At 41.8% G+C, this 17792-nt stretch overlaps 1 protein-coding gene across 1 annotated transcript; it reads right to left on the reverse strand.

Annotated features, from left to right (window-relative positions):
- Nucleotides 1-2930: 2930 nt before the first annotated feature.
- On the reverse strand, nucleotides 2931-4269 carry LOC109261718 (small proline-rich protein 2G-like). The gene is made up of 2 exons (XM_019440205.2): nucleotides 4167-4269; nucleotides 2931-3483 (listed from the first exon to the last, which is right to left on the reverse strand). Exon 2 carries the CDS (start codon nucleotides 3460-3462, stop codon nucleotides 3256-3258), a length of 207 nt encoding a protein of 68 aa, XP_019295750.1. The 5' UTR covers nucleotides 3463-3483; nucleotides 4167-4269; the 3' UTR covers nucleotides 2931-3255.
- Nucleotides 4270-17792: the final 13523 nt, after the last annotated feature.

Raw genomic sequence — 17792 nt, forward strand, 5'->3', positions numbered from 1 at the left:
TTTAAACTCACTTCTAGCTCTTTCTGATTTGTATGACCCTGAAAACGATTACTTAAACTGTCTCAGCTTCAGTTTCCTCATCTGTAAAAAGCAGGAAAGATTGTTTTCTGCTCAGTGCCCTCACAGAAATTAATTTGTTCACAAGTGTTTCCTGAGTATCTGCCATATGCCAGGCAAGCAGTCTTCCATGTGCTACAGAGATGATCATAGTGGCCCCCAAATCCTTGAGGGCATTACACACACACGTGCGCGTGCATGCGTGCGTGCACACACACACACACACGACCAAGAACAATCATTTGTGGGTAAATTTTAGAGAAAATTGTTTAGAAAGCCTCTTCCTAAGTGACTTTTGGGAAAGACCTGAGTAGAAGAGTGAGCCATGAATGTATCAGGGGTACATCCTTCCAACGAGAAGACATGGCAAGTTCCAAGGTACAGCACAGTGACAACAGGGACACGGGGAGAACAGTGATCTAGGGGACACCTGTCTCCTTATGAGGTGAGAGAGGTAAGGTCTCAAGGATGTAGTAATGATTTTGTGATTTGCTCAAAGGTTGACCACCATATAATGCTGGTGGTCAAAGTCCTAAAATTTACATCTATGTAATTCTCAACTATCATATACAATTTTTCTTCTATAGCACATCTAAAGAAAGTACATTCAGTCTTTCAAAGACATTTCCAAAAACGGCTAAAAGCTGAGGAACAACTCAAACCCTTTTGCAAAAAGAAAACTTATTCTGAGGGGGTGACTACATGAAAAGTAGGTCTATTGGTTTTTCCATCATATGGGGAAATCTACTCCATTTAATTTTCATCAGATTTTAGGTAACAAAGTGCATAGTGACTTTTGTTCTTGCTGTGCTCCAAACCCTAAAAATGGTGAAGGGTTAAGTTTACACTCATGGAAACATCCCTGACCTGAATTTGCTGTGATAGAGTTTATTTCCTATTATGTCTTCAAAGAAACAAGAAATAAAAACCCTTCTTTTGGGGGAACATAACCAACACATTCAGAACGTTCATGAAATCTGGCTGTATAAGGTGACTAATTCTAAATGAGCACTCGTGTAACCAACCCCCGACATCAAGACAATAACATTACCAATTCTTCAAAAGACCCACGTTTTCTTATTAAATTATATCTCATAATTTCAACCAGAAGTAGCCACTATCCTGACTCTTAAAACAATCACTTTCTTGTTTGTATTTGTACTTTTTACCCGTCAGTGTAGAAACGTCTCTAGAAATCCCAGGTAAGTTTTCCAGTTTTTGAAACTTCGTGTACATGAATTATACTGCATGCCATCGTTGTTGGCACCATTTTGGATTTCCGCAAATAGTGTATGAATGCTCCCTTTTCAGACAACGACATACCAAAACACAAAATGAGTGAACTAAAACTACATAATGTTGATTGTAAGAGGGGAAACAACAACGATGGCATGCAGTATAATTCATGTACACGAAGTTTCAAAAACTGGAAAACTTACCTGGGATTTCTAGAGACGTTTCTACACTGACGGGTAAAAAGTACAAATACAAACAAGAAAGTGATTGTTTTAAGAGTCAGGATAGTGGCTACTTCTGGTTGAAATTATGAGATATAATTTAATAAGAAAACGTGGGTCTTTTGAAGAATTGGTAATGTTATTGTCTTGATGTCGGGGGTTGGTTACACGAGTGCTCATTTAGAATTAGTCACCTTATACAGCCAGATTTCATGAACGTTCTGAATGTGTTGGTTATGTTCCCCCAAAAGAAGGGTTTTTATTTCTTGTTTCTTTGAAGACATAATAGGAAATAAACTCTATCACAGCAAATTCAGGTCAGGGATGTTTCCATGAGTGTAAACTTAACCCTTCACCATTTTTAGGGTTTGGAGCACAGCAAGAACAAAAGTCACTATGCACTTTGTTACCTAAAATCTGATGAAAATTAAATGGAGTAGATTTCCCCATATGATGGAAAAACCAATAGACCTACTTTTCATGTAGTCACCCCCTCAGAATAAGTTTTCTTTTTGCAAAAGGGTTTGAGTTGTTCCTCAGCTTTTAGCCGTTTTTGGAAATGTCTTTGAAAGACTGAATGTACTTTCTTTAGATGTGCTATAGAAGAAAAATTGTATATGATAGTTGAGAATTACATAGATGTAAATTTTAGGACTTTGACCACCAGCATTATATGGTGGTCAACCTTTGAGCAAATCACAAAATCATTACTACATCCTTGAGACCTTACCTCTCTCACCTCATAAGGAGACAGGTGTCCCCTAGATCACTGTTCTCCCCGTGTCCCTGTTGTCACTGTGCTGTACCTTGGAACTTGCCATGTCTTCTCGTTGGAAGGATGTACCCCTGATACATTCATGGCTCACTCTTCTACTCAGGTCTTTCCCAAAAGTCACTTAGGAAGAGGCTTTCTAAACAATTTTCTCTAAAATTTACCCACAAATGATTGTTCTTGGTCGTGTGTGTGTGTGTGTGCACGCACGCATGCACGCGCACGTGTGTGTGTAATGCCCTCAAGGATTTGGGGGCCACTATGATCATCTCTGTAGCACATGGAAGACTGCTTGCCTGGCATATGGCAGATACTCAGGAAACACTTGTGAACAAATTAATTTCTGTGAGGGCACTGAGCAGAAAACAATCTTTCCTGCTTTTTACAGATGAGGAAACTGAAGCTGAGACAGTTTAAGTAATCGTTTTCAGGGTCATACAAATCAGAAAGAGCTAGAAGTGAGTTTAAAATCAGTAAAAGAGAATAATTTGATGTACCCATTCCGCAAGACACATTTTGGGCAAAACTGAACTCAGTGATGGGAAAGCTTGACTCTAATAAATATTTCAATAGGAATGGAAAGGAACATTCATGTGCTGTAGTGGACAGAAGAGATTACAAACACAAAGCACAAACAAAAGTAATGTGGTCTCGACCATGACACGTGTGCTTTATTGGAGAAGCAAACAAATAGAGATACCAAAAGGCTCACAGGGGAGAGATCACCACCCAGATCACAGACAGACAGATGGCAAAGTGCAATTAGGCCACGACCCCACTGCTCATCTTCCCATAATGTGGTATCAGCTTCGGGAACCCAGCCTTTTCTCTGTCCGCTGTCAACCCAGGTGGCAAGTCAGAGAACATGCATTCTGTGCTCGTGGCTGAAGGGGAGGGGATGGAGTCCTGAGACATCCACAGGAGACCCTGTGTCTTGTTGTTTCATGGTCATGATGCATCCTGCTGCTGTTACTTGCTCTTGGGTGGGCACTTCTGCTGGCAGGGGGGGCACGGCTGCACAGGAGGGCACTTCTGCTGGCAGGGTGGAGGTGGGCACTTCACAGGTGGGCATGGAGGAGGGGGACATGGCTCTGGACACTTTGGGGGTGGGCAAGGCTCAGGGCACACAGGAGGTGGCTGGCAGGGCTGCTTGCACTGCTGCTGTTGATAGGACATCGTTCCTGGACAGCAAGGAGCCTGAGATGCAAACAGACAACAGCATTCCTAACACAGGCAGTCCTGTTGGCAGAACAATGAGCCACGGACCCTGCAGCCTGCAAGGACCCTCTGTTCCCTAACACTGTCTGTATGATTCTGTGTGGCTCCTTCACCCTTCCCTTTGAGCACCTCTTACCCTAGCTCTTCGGTCTTTTCTGGTTAATGTTTCTGTCTATCACTTTGTACAGACACGATTGCCTGTGTGCTGTGTGAATACAAACATCATGTGGAGACAAAGAACCCAGATACGAAACTTCTAGCCAATCCCCAAACAGACCTCTACCGATAGCTTTCTGAGCCCTGGTTGCTGGTCTCACTGACCTGACTGGGGCTCTGAGCCCTGGGCTTCGAGGAGGACTGCCCAGACTCCCACCCAGCACTCAAAGGGACCGAGAGCCCTGAGAGGGATGCACTTGGAACGTGCACGGTATAGGCCACAGGACAACACCTCGTCTCTCGTTGTCAGTCAGTTTAGAATTGTACCTCTGACTCCATTTCTGTCATGACCTTCACGGTCACCTTCCAAATACCCCCCAGACCTCATTATTGTCTCTTCCCCATGCACGGACTTTAATTGGCTAAAATAAACAGTCACTTGTTCTCCCAGATTAAATCCTCACACTATTCAAATGCCAAAAAAGATCTCTAAGGCTTGTACTCACCAGAGGCTTCAAAGGAGATGTATGCCTCAGTGTCTCCAGAAGATAACACCAGTGTGGTGGAGAGTCCTTTTATAAGGGCCAGGCGGGCCCAGGCAGGTGACAGTCCAGGACTGGGATGACGCACTTATTTCCCAACCAAATTACCATCTGCATGCAACCTCAGAAATGACTTGACACACTAATGTGGATATCACCAAACTTCCTTGTCCAGGATCTTCCTCACCCTCATTGGGGAAGGCTCAGTGATTCACTTTGGACCTTGTCTCACCCTCCCCATGCCAGTGTCATGTGGCAACTAGGGAACATGAGATATTCTTTGACAGCCATGATGCACTTCCATAGTTAGAGGTGGTGCCTGCCCTACTCCCTGGCTCCCTGAGCAACTTAACTGTAAAACTTACTGCCCCATTCAGTTTCACCTGCCCAGCATCCAGCTTTGTTCCCTTTGATAGTAGAGTGGACAGTAGGGTGAGCTGACCCTTCCTTGTCCAGGACCTTCACCCTCACTCACAGTTTTCCCTTACAACTAACCCTTTTGACCATGTCCTACTGGTCTCCAGGCTCTTCTCGACAATTAATTGGCTTGAAGAGACCACAGTCTTGTCTTGGTTCCTAGGTGCTGATAGCCCTAGGCTGGGCATGTTGTTACATGGCTCCATTAATGGCCTTGAACAGGACAGCACAACCCCTGTTTTCTAGACCACTGGCTTGGCCCCTCCCAAAGTCTCCATACTTGCAGATTTACACACTGATGTGATGTGCTCTCTGTGGCCCTCATCAGTGGGGGGGGGGGGGGGGAAGGGGGACTTGTGGTCCACTAGACACCCAAACTCATATTCTCTCACTTCTTCAAAACTGACTCAGTGCCTGAGCTGCCCCCATTTCGCAGCTTTTTCCTTCATGCTCCCCAAACAGCATGTGTTGCTTCCTCCTGCAAAAGTTAACTTGCCTACTCTCTATTAGGCTCTCTGTTCTGAACTGGCATTTAGAAGGACTTCTAGACACAGTACATTCAAGAAAAGAAGCTCCATAAGCTATTTACCCCACCATTCAATTCATGGGTGTTGTTACCTAGATAAATAAAGCATGGCCAACACAAAACCCATGGATAACCTCTTAGTATTCATTTGTTGAACCACAGTAACACCTCGGCTAATATTACTCACTAGGCCTCGTGGGGAAAACATGAGTGCCTTGGCTATGCAGACGTCTGTAGGCACCACTACCATGTGACCTGAAATATTTCCTAACCTCCCTAAAGATCATTTAACATCTCTGTAGAGTAGAGGTAAGAACTACACCGGCCTCCTAATTTCTTTGACCTCAGTCGTAGAGACATCTTTCTAGAAATGTCTCCTCAGGCAAGGGAAACAAGAGAAAAATTAAACTATTGAGTCTACACCAAAATAAAAACCTTTTGCACAGGGAAGGAAATCATCACCAAACAAAAAGGCCACCTACTAAGTGGGAGAACATATTTTCAAAAGATACATCTGATAAGGGGTCAATACCCAAAATATATGAAGAACTTACACTAGACAACATCAAAACAAAACAAAACAGATAATCTGATTTAAAAATGAGCAGAGGAATTTATCCTACACTTTCCAAAGAAGACATGCAGATGGCCAACAAACATATGAAAAGATGCTCAACTCACTAATCCTTACAGAAATGCAGATCAAAACCATAATGACATATCAGCTCACACCTGTCAGAAGAGCTCAAATCAAAAACACAAGAAATAACAACTGTTGGCAAGGATGTGGAGAAAAAGGAACCCTCGTGTATTTTTGGCGGGAATGTAAGTTGGTATAGCCACTGTGGAAAACAGTATCGTGACTCCTCAAAAAATTAACAATGGAATGACCATAAGATCCAGTAAATCCATCACTGGTCATTTACCCAAAGAAAACAAAAACACTAATTTGAGAAGATATATTCACCTCTATGTTTATTGCAGCGTTATTTACAATAGCCAAGATCTGGAAGCAGCCCAAGTGTCCACTGTTAGATGACTGGGCAAAAGAGATGCGACAAATAAATACAATGGAAAATCATTCAGGCGATAAAAACAAAATAAAAAAAAAAGAACAAAACGAAAAATGAAAAACAAAAACAAAAAACAAAACAGAAGAAAAACAACGAAACCTTGTCATTCATAACAACATGGATGGACCTGGAGGGTATAATGCTAAGTGAAAGTCCGAGAAAGACAAATACATGTGATTTTTATGCATGTGTGGAATTTAAGAAACAAAACAAACAAAGAAAACAGAGACAAAAAAGAAAGCAGACTCTCAAGTACAGAGAACAAACTGGTAGTAGTCAGAGGAGAGGTAGGTGGGAGCAGGCATGAAATAAGTGAGGGGGTTTAAGAGTACACCTACTGTGATGAGCGCTGAGGAATGTATAGAATTGTTGAGTCACCACGTTGTATGCCTGAAACTAATATAACACTGTTTGTTAGTTATACTTCAATAAAAAAGGAACTACACCTGCCTCAAAAATTTGCTGCAAAAACTCAGTGAAATACCTAATATGAGGCACATTATGTGATAGGTCTTCAAGAAACGGAGCTGTCCATATATCTGATAAGGGTTTAATTTCCAAAATATATAAGGAACACCTTCAATTCCATAGCAAAAAAAAAAATGATAACCTTAATTTTTTATTTATTTTTAAATCTTTATTTATTTTTGAGAGAGAGAGAGAGAGCAGGGGAGGGGCAGAGAGAGAGTGTGAGACCTAGAATCTGAAGCCGGCTCCAGGGTCTGAGCTGTCAGCACAGAGCCTGACGTGGTGCTGGAGCTCATGAACCACGAGATCATGACCTCAGCCGATGTCTAACAATGAACCGACTGAGCCACCCAGGTGCCCCAATAACCTTAATTTTTAAATGGAGAAACTATTTGAATAGCCATTTCATCAAAGACATAGACGACCAACTGCTACACGTAAAGATGCTCAACATCACTTATCATTAGGGAAATGCAAATCAAAGCCACATGCGATATCACTTCATGCCTGTTAGGATGACTGCCATAAGAAAAAAAAAAAAAAAAGGACAGTAACAAATGTTGGTGAGGCTGTGAGGTTGTAGAGAAAAGGGAACATTTGTACACTATTCGTGGAAATGCAAAATGGTGAAGCAACTATGAAAAACAGTACGGAGTTTCCTCAAAAACTTGAAAAATAGAACTACCCTATGATCCAGCAGTTCCTTGCCTGGTATTTACCCAAAAGAATTTAAATCAGGATCTGGAAGAAATATCAGCACTCTCGCATTCGTTTCAGCATTACTCACCACACCTAAATGTCTATCAGCAGATGAATGGATAAAGAAATATGGTATATAGGTACAATGGAATATTATTCAGCTATAAAGGAAGGAAACAACGAAACACTGCCATCTGAGACAACGTGGATAAGCCTGGAAGATGTTATGTCAAGAGAAATAGGCCAGGTCCAGAAAGATAAATACTGCATGAATCCCCTGAGTGGGGTATCTAAAACAGTCAAACTCATGGAGGTAAAGAATAGAATCATGGTTGCCAGGGACTGAGTGAGGAAAACAGCGAGGTGCTTATCAACGGGTATAAAATTTCAGTTATGCAAGATGAGTCAGTTCTAGAAGTCTGCTTACCACAGCATGCCTGTAGATCACAATACTGTACTGTGGACTTAAGAATCTGTTAGGTGGGTGACCTCATGTTAGGTGCTCTTACCACGATAGAATTTGTTTCAAAAGAAAAGAGACGTGAACCCTAAAAGGTAGAAACATAATAAGGTAAGGTAAGGCACTAATCACAATACCTAAGAGAGACTGGCATTGTGTGGATAAGGTCCCTCAGGCTAAGATCTTTCCTGCTCCCCCCTCTCTTCCAGCTGACATCACTGTTAATCAGAAGGCATTAGTGGGATATACCTTCCCTGTTTCTTACCTCTGAGAAGGGTGTCCTCTGCCTGAAGGGAGCCTTGTCACTTAGGGCTCTTTACCCAGAAGAATGCTGTGCACCATCTGCAGTATGTCCAACTCCATTGGTGGGAAAGGCACAGGGAGAATGTCGGGGGATCAACATGGGGGTTTGAGGAGGTAGGAACCTCCATGGGTTGCACCCTGTTCCTGAACTAACTCTCTCTGTCTCTCTCTCTGTCTCTGTCTCTCTGTCTCTGTCTCTCTCTCTCTCTGCAGCCCAGAGGAGCAGACCAGAGGATGGTTAGTTGGTCTCGCCTAGCACCCTGAGGTTTAGCATTAGAGTCACCTGGACGGCCATTGGAGGCTGACATCTTGCAGGGATGCCAGAAGGAACAGGGATGCTCTTGGGATGGCTGAGGCAATTCCAGAACATTCCTTGTCATGTTGAAATCCTAGAAGCTACAGGTGGTACCTGCTGGAGTAAGGGAATGACCTAAGGATCCTGTGATCCACAGCAGTTCTCCCGACCCAATTTTAGACCTGCTTCTCTTTGACTCATGAATTACTAATAGATTCCAAAGTTATTTTCACCAATAAATTACTTGGGTTGTCATTTATGTTTGATAAACTGGAGGAGGATCAGACTTTCTTAAGATGAGAAGACTTGATGAGGTTTACTGTCTTCAGAGAGAGGGATGATTATTTCTTGATTTGCAGAGATGGTGAGTGAAAGAGAGATGACCCTACTTTTAACAAATAATGGTACTCCACCCACTCTGCTCAAATAGATTTTATAACTATTAATAATACATGCAAGTATTCAAAAATAAATAAGAAATACAACATATAAGTAAAGAAATCTGTTGGCACACATTGTTAGCAAATTGGCATGGTATACACACAATGATTAGGTTTCAATCCAGAGTCTTTGTCTGAATCAGGTGTGTAACGCTGAGCAATTTTCTTAACACTTCTACAGTTCTCAGTTTCCTCTGAAGACAATGGCGATAATAGTACTTCTCTGACAGACTTTTTTATACCGTGCAAAGGATTATTTAACACAACTCTTAAAGGTTGGAAATGGCAAAGCTGAGAGACCTGGTCCCAAAGTTCCTCATTTGCAAAATTTGATTTTGAAGGAAAAGACAGAGGTATGTAATGGGTATTAGATAAAGAAAGAAAGCAAGGAAGGTAGAGAGGTGGAGGGTAAGGGACAGGAAAGAAGAGGAGAGGGGAAAGAGAGATGACTGTATTTCCTAAGGGCCCCTTGGATTTGACTTGAGTTAACGTTTATAGCCGAGTTCTTTATGTAAGTAACTTCACTGTTGACACTGGGATGAGAACACATTTTGTCCTCCAAGTGTCAGCAAGGTGGTCCTCTTCCCACACATCGTGTGAACATCCAGCGTCCACCCTCTCTATAAACTTTCAGGCTCCCAGGAAATGGAGTTATCTTGACTTCCGCCCCGCCCGCCCCCGCCCCCCCCCCCCCCCCCCCCCCCCCCGCCCCGCTCCGCCCCGCTCCGCCCCGCCTCCGGTTTTGTGCGGTTTTCCCATCACACACACCCAGTCATGCCAGCTTCACAGACTAAGTATTTCTGGAATCCACTTCACCCCTTCTGTGCTGACTACCATGGCCCTAGTTCAGGGCCTCCTCATCTCCGCTGGATCATTACCACTCCTTCCCGACATAGCTGTCTTCCCCATTCTTGTTTGATTCAAACCCATCTTCTGCATTGCAGTCAGAGAAATTTCTCAACAAGTCCGAGCTGACCCTGTCACCTGCCTGCCTACAACACTTCAGCTTAGCAGGATAAGTCCCTGGTCCAACACACAGCCATCTCTTGCCCTCCAGACCCCTTCCTTGTTGTTCCATCCATTCCTTGATCCATGTGCAGTTACAGTATCAGTCTTCTGGTAATTTTCTCACACATCATCTTCTTCTCCCTGCAGGGCCTTTAGTCATCATTTTTACCTGGATACAGTGGACACCATTCTCAACAAAGCCATCACTTCAGTGAAAAGCCTTTCTGGATCCCTTCCACTGGGACAGGTGTCGCACCTGAGAGTCTCCTGAAACTGGCTGAGCCTCACTGATGATATCCATCCTCCCTCAGTGGGCTTTCCACTCACCTGCTTCTCCCCCAAGCCTGCAGCTCTTCCGCCACAGGGACTGTAGCTTCCCCATTCTGCACGTGGGACACGTGGCCAAGACCTGAACAGATCAGATGCGGAAATAGTATCTGTTGAATAAATAAATGGTTTAGGTTCCTAAATTCCGTTATCTTACATGAGCTTCACAACAGTCTTGTGACTTCCCGGGAGGAAGACCATTTTACCACCTCTGAGACAGAAGAAAAAAAAAAAAATAACACTTAACTGCAGTGCATTCTCTCTCCTTCCTCATTCCCCCACCCCACCCCTCACCGCCTGCTGCTGACTATTCTTGTGTGCTACTGAGTTGCATAATGGATAAAGAGGAGGACATAAAGAATTACAGAAATCCCAGATAGGTTAACACTAGGATGGACAGGACAACACTTGCAAAGGAAAACAACTGAGCTGGAAATGGGGAAGGATGGGCAAGAGAAACAAAAGCAGCAAACACTGAGCAAACACTGCTCTTCGGAGCATAAAGGAGCAAGTGAGGGAGAAATACAGGCAAGATGTGAGAAGAGAAGAGGGGAGAGGACAGGGCGGGAGAGGAGAGGACTGGAAGTTAAGGGCAGTGGCTATGCAAAGGTGACTACAAATTTAGGGAAATAGGTAAGGAAGATTTAAGCCTTTTTTTTTTTTTTGTCATGTTTCCAGTTTGCCACTTTTGTTTCAAATTTAAATTCAAATTAGCTAACATACAGCATAGTATTGGTTTCAGGAGTAGAATTGATTGGCTCATTCATCACTTACATACAACACCCAGTGCTCATCCCAAAAAGTGCCCTCCTTAATGTCCATCACCCATCTAGCCCATCCCTCCCCCACCTCCCCTCCAGCAACCCTCAGTTTGTTCTATTTAAGGGTCTCTTATGGTTTGCCTCCCTCTCTGTTTTTCTCTTATTTTCCTTTTCCTTCCCTTCTCCTGCGTTCATCTGTTTTGCTTCTAAATTCCACATAAGAGTGAAAGCATACATTTGTCTTCCTCTGACTGATTTATTTTGCTCAGCATAATACACTCCAATTCCATCCATGCTGCTGCAAATGCCAAGATTTCATTCTTTTTAATCACCAAGAAATATTCCCTTGTATATGCACCACATCTTCTTTATCCATTCATCAGGCGATGGGCATTTGTGCTCTTTCCATAATTTGGCTATTGTTGAGAGTGCTGCTGTAAACACTGGGTCCAGTTCGCCACTTTGGAAATACACATTTAAATTAACTTTAAGCATTTTAATGAATTTTAACATTGTTTTTCTTTCTGAGAACTTGTATTGGTTTTTTCTTTTGAATGCAACCCTGAGCTAAATCCAGAACAAGATTGTTCAGCCCTGTTTGAGGTCTATTTTGTGAATTATTGCTCAGGTTCGAGCAATAAAACCTCAGGTGCCAGTGTCATCTGAATCTTGAACTGAATCATGACCCTGGACTCAGCAAGGGGCCCCTGCCTACTATTAGCTGGGCTGTTAAAGTATGGAGAAGAGGACTGAGATTAATATCATGCTCACTGTGAATATACTTAGGCATCAAATGGACAGAAGTTGTAAAGACTACTCAAAAATCAGAAATATAATCTCAGGATCCTCCCAGTGTTAAGTGACATTTCTAAATGGACAATGCCTACAGTCTCCCTCATGAAATTAGAGAACAGGAAACTGCACTTTGCCCAGTGTCCACAGATATCAATAGTCCTAGGAAAGGAGTGTCTTCTGCTGCATGAAATGAGTGACCCGCATTCCTTTCCCTCCTGCTGCAGAGGTGCTGAGCACTCTGAAGCCTCCGCTTCTGCTCGAAGGCCACATGGACGGTGCGATTCTGGGCCAGGAATGTGGGAGGAGACAGACCCATGACTGAGTCATCCCACTGAAATGCAGCCCCAGGGCCCCGGCTAGTGACCAATGTGAAATGAGGGATGGCAGGGTCCTGCCATGGAATGGGAGCCTCAGACTCCACAGTCTGACCAACCCAGACCTCTGACTTCGATCAGATCCTGACCACAGCCAACCTCTGCTGAATCAAATGCCTTTTTGGGTAAACTATGTATGTTTACCAATGTGCTTGCCAACATTTTATTTTAATTTCTATGTCACATAAAGTCTTAGGAGCCCCTCAGTACAGGGAGTTTGTCTCATTCAGTCTGGGGCCTCAATGTCTACCCTAGAGCATCATGCATAATCAGGATCTGCTAGCACAGGTCAGGAATGGCCCTCTGGGTCTGCCCTATCTGCAGTCTCCCAGCACATGGTCCATGCAGGGAGACCAAGCAGGGAAGGAGCTAGAAGTTTTGTCATGTGAGGCCCCATGGACGTGCGCCTGGGAAAGAAGAGGAGGCCGGGTGAGTCAGGGCACCAGCTGTCCCACCTGATTCCCCCCCTCCCACCCTGGACTAAAGAGTGGAGCCACAGGCCCGCAGCTCAGGGCGCTGAGGTTTGCTAGGTTCAATGTAGAACAAGAAAGACATTTCCAAGTCAGAGTTGCCCCCAAGGCTGGGACTGTCACTGGTCGAGCCATGAAACTTCTGCCTGATGCAGAAATCGGGCTTTAAAGCGAGAACGTAGTTTTGAATCTTGAAATAGGGTCTTATAGGCAGCTGCAGGACTCCAAGTTACCTGAGGAACTGACAAGCACAGGGCTCCAGAAGCTCAGTGTCCTGGAAAAAAAGAGAAGCAAAAGGACACTTGAGAGATTTAATGTATTTTACTAGTTTTGTGTGGGCTTTTTGCTGCCATTTTTAAGTCGATAAATACAAAATTAAAGAAAGGGATGCTTCAAATGAGAGATTGGATATGATCCTTTACAATTTGGAATGAACCAACAAACAAACTGAAGCTTGGAATGTTTCTAACAGGTGTAGAAGAATTGCTAAATACAGCTCCTCAGGAGCCTTGTGAAGCCCGCATAGGCTGTGTATGTAAGAGCTAGGAGCTTTCCTACTGCTACCTATAGCTACCATCTCTCTCCCTAGGGCAGCTCCATGGTCTTTGATCAGCCTTGTGAGACAATCGTAGTGTGGGAGTGCCCAGGTGGGCTTGAGGAAAGAAGCTGAGCTGTCTGCCTAACTCTGGCATGACAGTGGGGTAAATCGGGTGTCATTTGTGACGAAAATGACAAGGCCAGGATAAAAGCTGTGCGAAACCATCCCTGTGATTTTCCACAAAAATATTTGAGAACTGGATTATGTGTGCCTGTGTGTTTATGTGAGGGTTTTGTCAGTATACCCGCAGGGTATATAGATTCTTATATTTGATATGTTAATTATACTTGGATAAAAAAAATAATAATAACAAGATGAAATCCTATCAGCCGGAATAATCACTATCAACATCTTGGTGTGTTGACTGCTTGACATTTTTTTCTTTAGTTTACTCTTTCTTTGCTTTAAGCTTTTGATTTTGAGAAATTTAAGACATATATGGAAATACTGAATATCTGCATCACTCAAAATGAGTAACTAGTGATATCATGTGATACCTGGTCAGAATTTTTCACCTGTAATTAATTTTTAAAATTACAAAATGCATTTATATTGTTTCATTTGAGAGAGAAATATAACTATAAAGAAAAGCCTAAGATACCTTTGACTCCTCTTCTAACTCATTCCCAGAATCAAATAATCATGAGTGTCACATACAGTATTTCATTTAAAAATGTACCTATTGAAGTATAAGTAGCATCGAGTGTTAGATTAGTTTCAGGTGTGCAATATAACGATTCAACACTTTGATACATTACTCAGTGCTCCTCACAATAAGTGTGTTCTCAATCCCCTTTATCTATTTTGCCCATCCCCCCACCCACCTTCCCCCTGGAGACCACTAGTTTGTTCTCTGTATTTAAGAGTCTATTTGTTTTTCTTCCTCTCCTTTTCTCTGTGTTTGTTCTTTTGTCTTGATTCTTAAATTCCGCGTATGAGTGAAATCCTGTGGTATCTGTCTTTCTCTGACTTCCTTCACTTAGCATTATACCCTGTAGCACCATCCATGTTGTTGCAAATGGCAAGATTTCATTCTTTATAATGGTTGAATAATATTCCATAATGTATATAAATTATATATAAATATATATAATCTGTACAATTTTATATATAAATCATTTATATATAATAAAATTTAATTATAGTTATATATTTATATAATATATAGTGTATAATTATAATTATATTGATATGATTATAATAATTATATTGATATAGTTATATATATAAATATATGGAATAACATATAATTTATATAAAATAAACACCCCACCCACCCACACACACACACGCACGTGTGTGTGTGTGTGTGTGTGTGTGTGTGTGTGTCTGTATACACATCTTCTTTATCCATTCATCTATCGATGGACACTTGAGTTGCTTCCATATCTTGGTTATTGTAAAGAATGTTGTAATAAACATCGGAGGACATATATCTCTTTTTTTTAAGATTTTATTTTTAAGTAATCTCTACATCCAACGTGGAGCTCCAACTCATAACCCTGAGTTCAAGAGTCGCATGCTCCACTGACTGAGCCAGCCAGGTGCCTCAGGAGTGCATATGTCTTTTTTGAACTAGTGTTTTCATTTTCTTTGGGTAATGGATGGATCCATTAAATCCAGTAGTGGATTTACTGGATCATATGGTAATTCTATTTTTACCTTTTTAAGGGACCTCCATATTGTTTTCCACAGTGGCAGCACCAATTTGCATTCCTACCAGCAGTGCACGTGGGTTCCTTTTCCTCCACGTCCTGGCCAACACTTGTTATTTCTTGTGTTTTTGATTTTAGCCATTCTGACAGGTATAGGGTGTAGTTTTGATTTGTATTTCCCTGATGCATAGTGATGTTGAAAATCTTTTCATCCGTTTGTTCCTCTTTGGAAAAATGTCTATTCAGGTCCTCTGACCATTTTTAATGGGATTATTTTTGCAGGTGAAGGCTTTAAAGATTTTGGATATTGACATTCTATCAGATACATCACTTGCAAATCTCTTCTCCCATTTCAGTAGCTTGTCTTTTCTGTTTTCTTGACGGCTTCCTTTTCTATGTTAAAATATTTTGTTTTATTACTATATGCTATTTTTATATATTTCATATATACATGTGCCTATAAAAATAAATAGTATTGATTTTTGTGTCTATTTTTGTTTTCATGGGCCACTATCTATCTAATCCATGTAGACACACACACACACACTCACACTCACACACACACACACACACACACAGATTTTATTTTTAAAAAGCTTTCGATGAATTTCTAAAGTTACTATCATTAGTTAATTAATTTTTCCTAAATTCTTCGTTTATTGTAAAAGATGTTACTTACAGGTAATGGCTAATTCAAGTCATTGGCTGTTAGGTATAGAGGATTTTTTGATGAAAACAAAACAGGGCAAACAAACAAAACAGGCTGTTCATGGACATAATCAACTGAATTAGGGATTTCAGCACATTTTTCTCAAACTCTATCTCCCTCACTCCCTCTTTTTCTGTATCTATTCACATATATAATATAATATATAATCAACCTATTAAAAAATCACATAATCCTGTTGAAATAAAAAAAAATAACATAATGGTTACACAGTATATACTACATAGAGTCAGATTTACATGCCTCTTTATGTACTAAAACATTATAGTTATTAATGTTTATTAAGTACCTACTAGGAGGCAGGCACTTCTCATTTAAAAAAAAAATTTTTTTAACGTTTATTTATTACTGAGAGACAGAGCATGAGCATGGGAGGGGCAGAGAGAGGAGGAGACACAGAATCTGAAGCAGGCTCCAGGCTCTGAGCTGTCAACAGGGTGTCTGATGTGGGGCTGAAACTCACAAACCAGGAGATCATGAGCTGAGCTGAAGTTGGACGCCCAACCTACTGAGCCACCCAGGCGCCCCAGGTACTTTTCACTTAAATTAATCATCATAGTAACTCTCAGGATAAATACATTATTTTCTCCATTTTCCAGAGAAGTGCAGAGGCATCGCCTGGTTAAATGACTCACATAGGATCAGTCATACAGGAAGCCGTAGATTGAGGCCTGTGTGTCTCCAAAGCCCCTGGGTTTCTGTTACATAACATGCAGCTGGCTCTGGTATCACGTCAGCTTCTATTCAGTCACATGCTCAGGATTTGGTTTCTCTGCCTGCCTGACCATGTATACAATCTATTTCCCTTCCTTAGTTTTCTTCTTTAGTATGCTTTATATAAATTGTACAAGTTTATACAAATTAAAAGAGGCAGCATGTGTCAACGGCAGACATGCTTACTCGTGTATTACACACGTGTTCCAGCACGGATCACATTTATTCTGGTGGTTTAACGTCCATTTGCCAGTTTGCAATGATTGGTCCAATACATATACGAGGAAATGCCAGCAGCTTTGTTGTCTTTGAAGAGTCTTTCCCCTCTGTCTTCATCATTTCCTGTGGATCATCTGCTCTGCCTCTTCCATCGTATTCCTCTTTTCCCCATGGCCCACCTTCCTGCACACTTGCCAACCAACATATGCTGCTTACTGGAAAGCTATTTCTCCCCAAGTGGGCTCACTGCCCATTGCATCTTTCTTTCCTTTTTTTTTTTTTTTTTTCCTTTGTCTTCTTGGATCCTTGAGTCTGACAACTGGTAAATGGTTCCCCACAAGGTGTTATATGGCTGGTATTAGTTAAACTTCTTCATTGTGAGGCATCTGGACATCACTGGTTCCTCTAAAGAATCTCATAAAATACTAATAATCTCATCATCAACACTAGGAACAAATTCACTGAGGAAAGCATGATACTGTCATGCTTTCATTACATTTATATTACATTCATTACATATGCATGTAATATAAAGCTACAGTCAATGGAAGGACTCACTGAGAGACTGCTAACAGTGATTCCCCAGGGTGGGAAATTGAGTGGCTGAAGGAAAGGAGTAAGGGGCCATTTTCATCGTGTATTATCTCTGCACCATTTGAATTTTGCCAAGTGTGCATTTCTTATCTACTCAAAGATTAAAAATATCCAAGAGCATTTGCTCATGCAAATAACAAGTTGTTGAACTAAGTAAGAGTCCTTTTCTCTCTCGATCTCTCATGAAATTTGTCTACCATGTACTTGCTCAGTGATCCTGGAGCTTTTGCGAGTGCTTGCACATTGGTTCGAAACCAAAAATTTAAAGACCCCAAACAGCAAACCTGCTAGTGACAGAGAAGAGAAAATGATTGTACCACTTTTTCAAACCAGGTTGTCCTAATGGAGTTTCCAGTTTAGCTGCCTAAACGTGATTGTTGGAAGGGTGGTAGTAGTTTTCTTTTTGCTTTCTGGGAATGTTCAGCAATGTTTCTCCTTATCCAGCTCTGAATTTCTTTCTGAGAAAATCATAGGGAGTTCATATACGTTTCACGGTAAAAGACTGACAGGGCAAGAGTTGAAGTGGGGAAGGAGAAAATAACTTTTCACCTATAAGTCTGTTGTAAGGAAAGATGAGTTAATGCACATAGGGTTCCTCACACAATGCTTGGCACATAGCAAACCTTCAGTTAGCTGTGCCTAAAATCTCAAACGGTAGTACAGTTGA

This window comes from Panthera pardus, unplaced genomic scaffold (assembly GCF_024362965.1).
Source record: "Panthera pardus isolate Hobbes unplaced genomic scaffold, ASM2436296v1 HiC_scaffold_357, whole genome shotgun sequence".
NCBI classification, from domain to species: Eukaryota; Metazoa; Chordata; class Mammalia; order Carnivora; family Felidae; genus Panthera; species Panthera pardus.

Excerpts from the sequence above, each read along its gene's own strand:
- LOC109261718 (XM_019440205.2), bottom strand. The coding sequence starts at position 3,462 with ATGTCCTATCAACAGCAGCAGTGCAAGCAGCCCTGCCAGCCACCTCCT.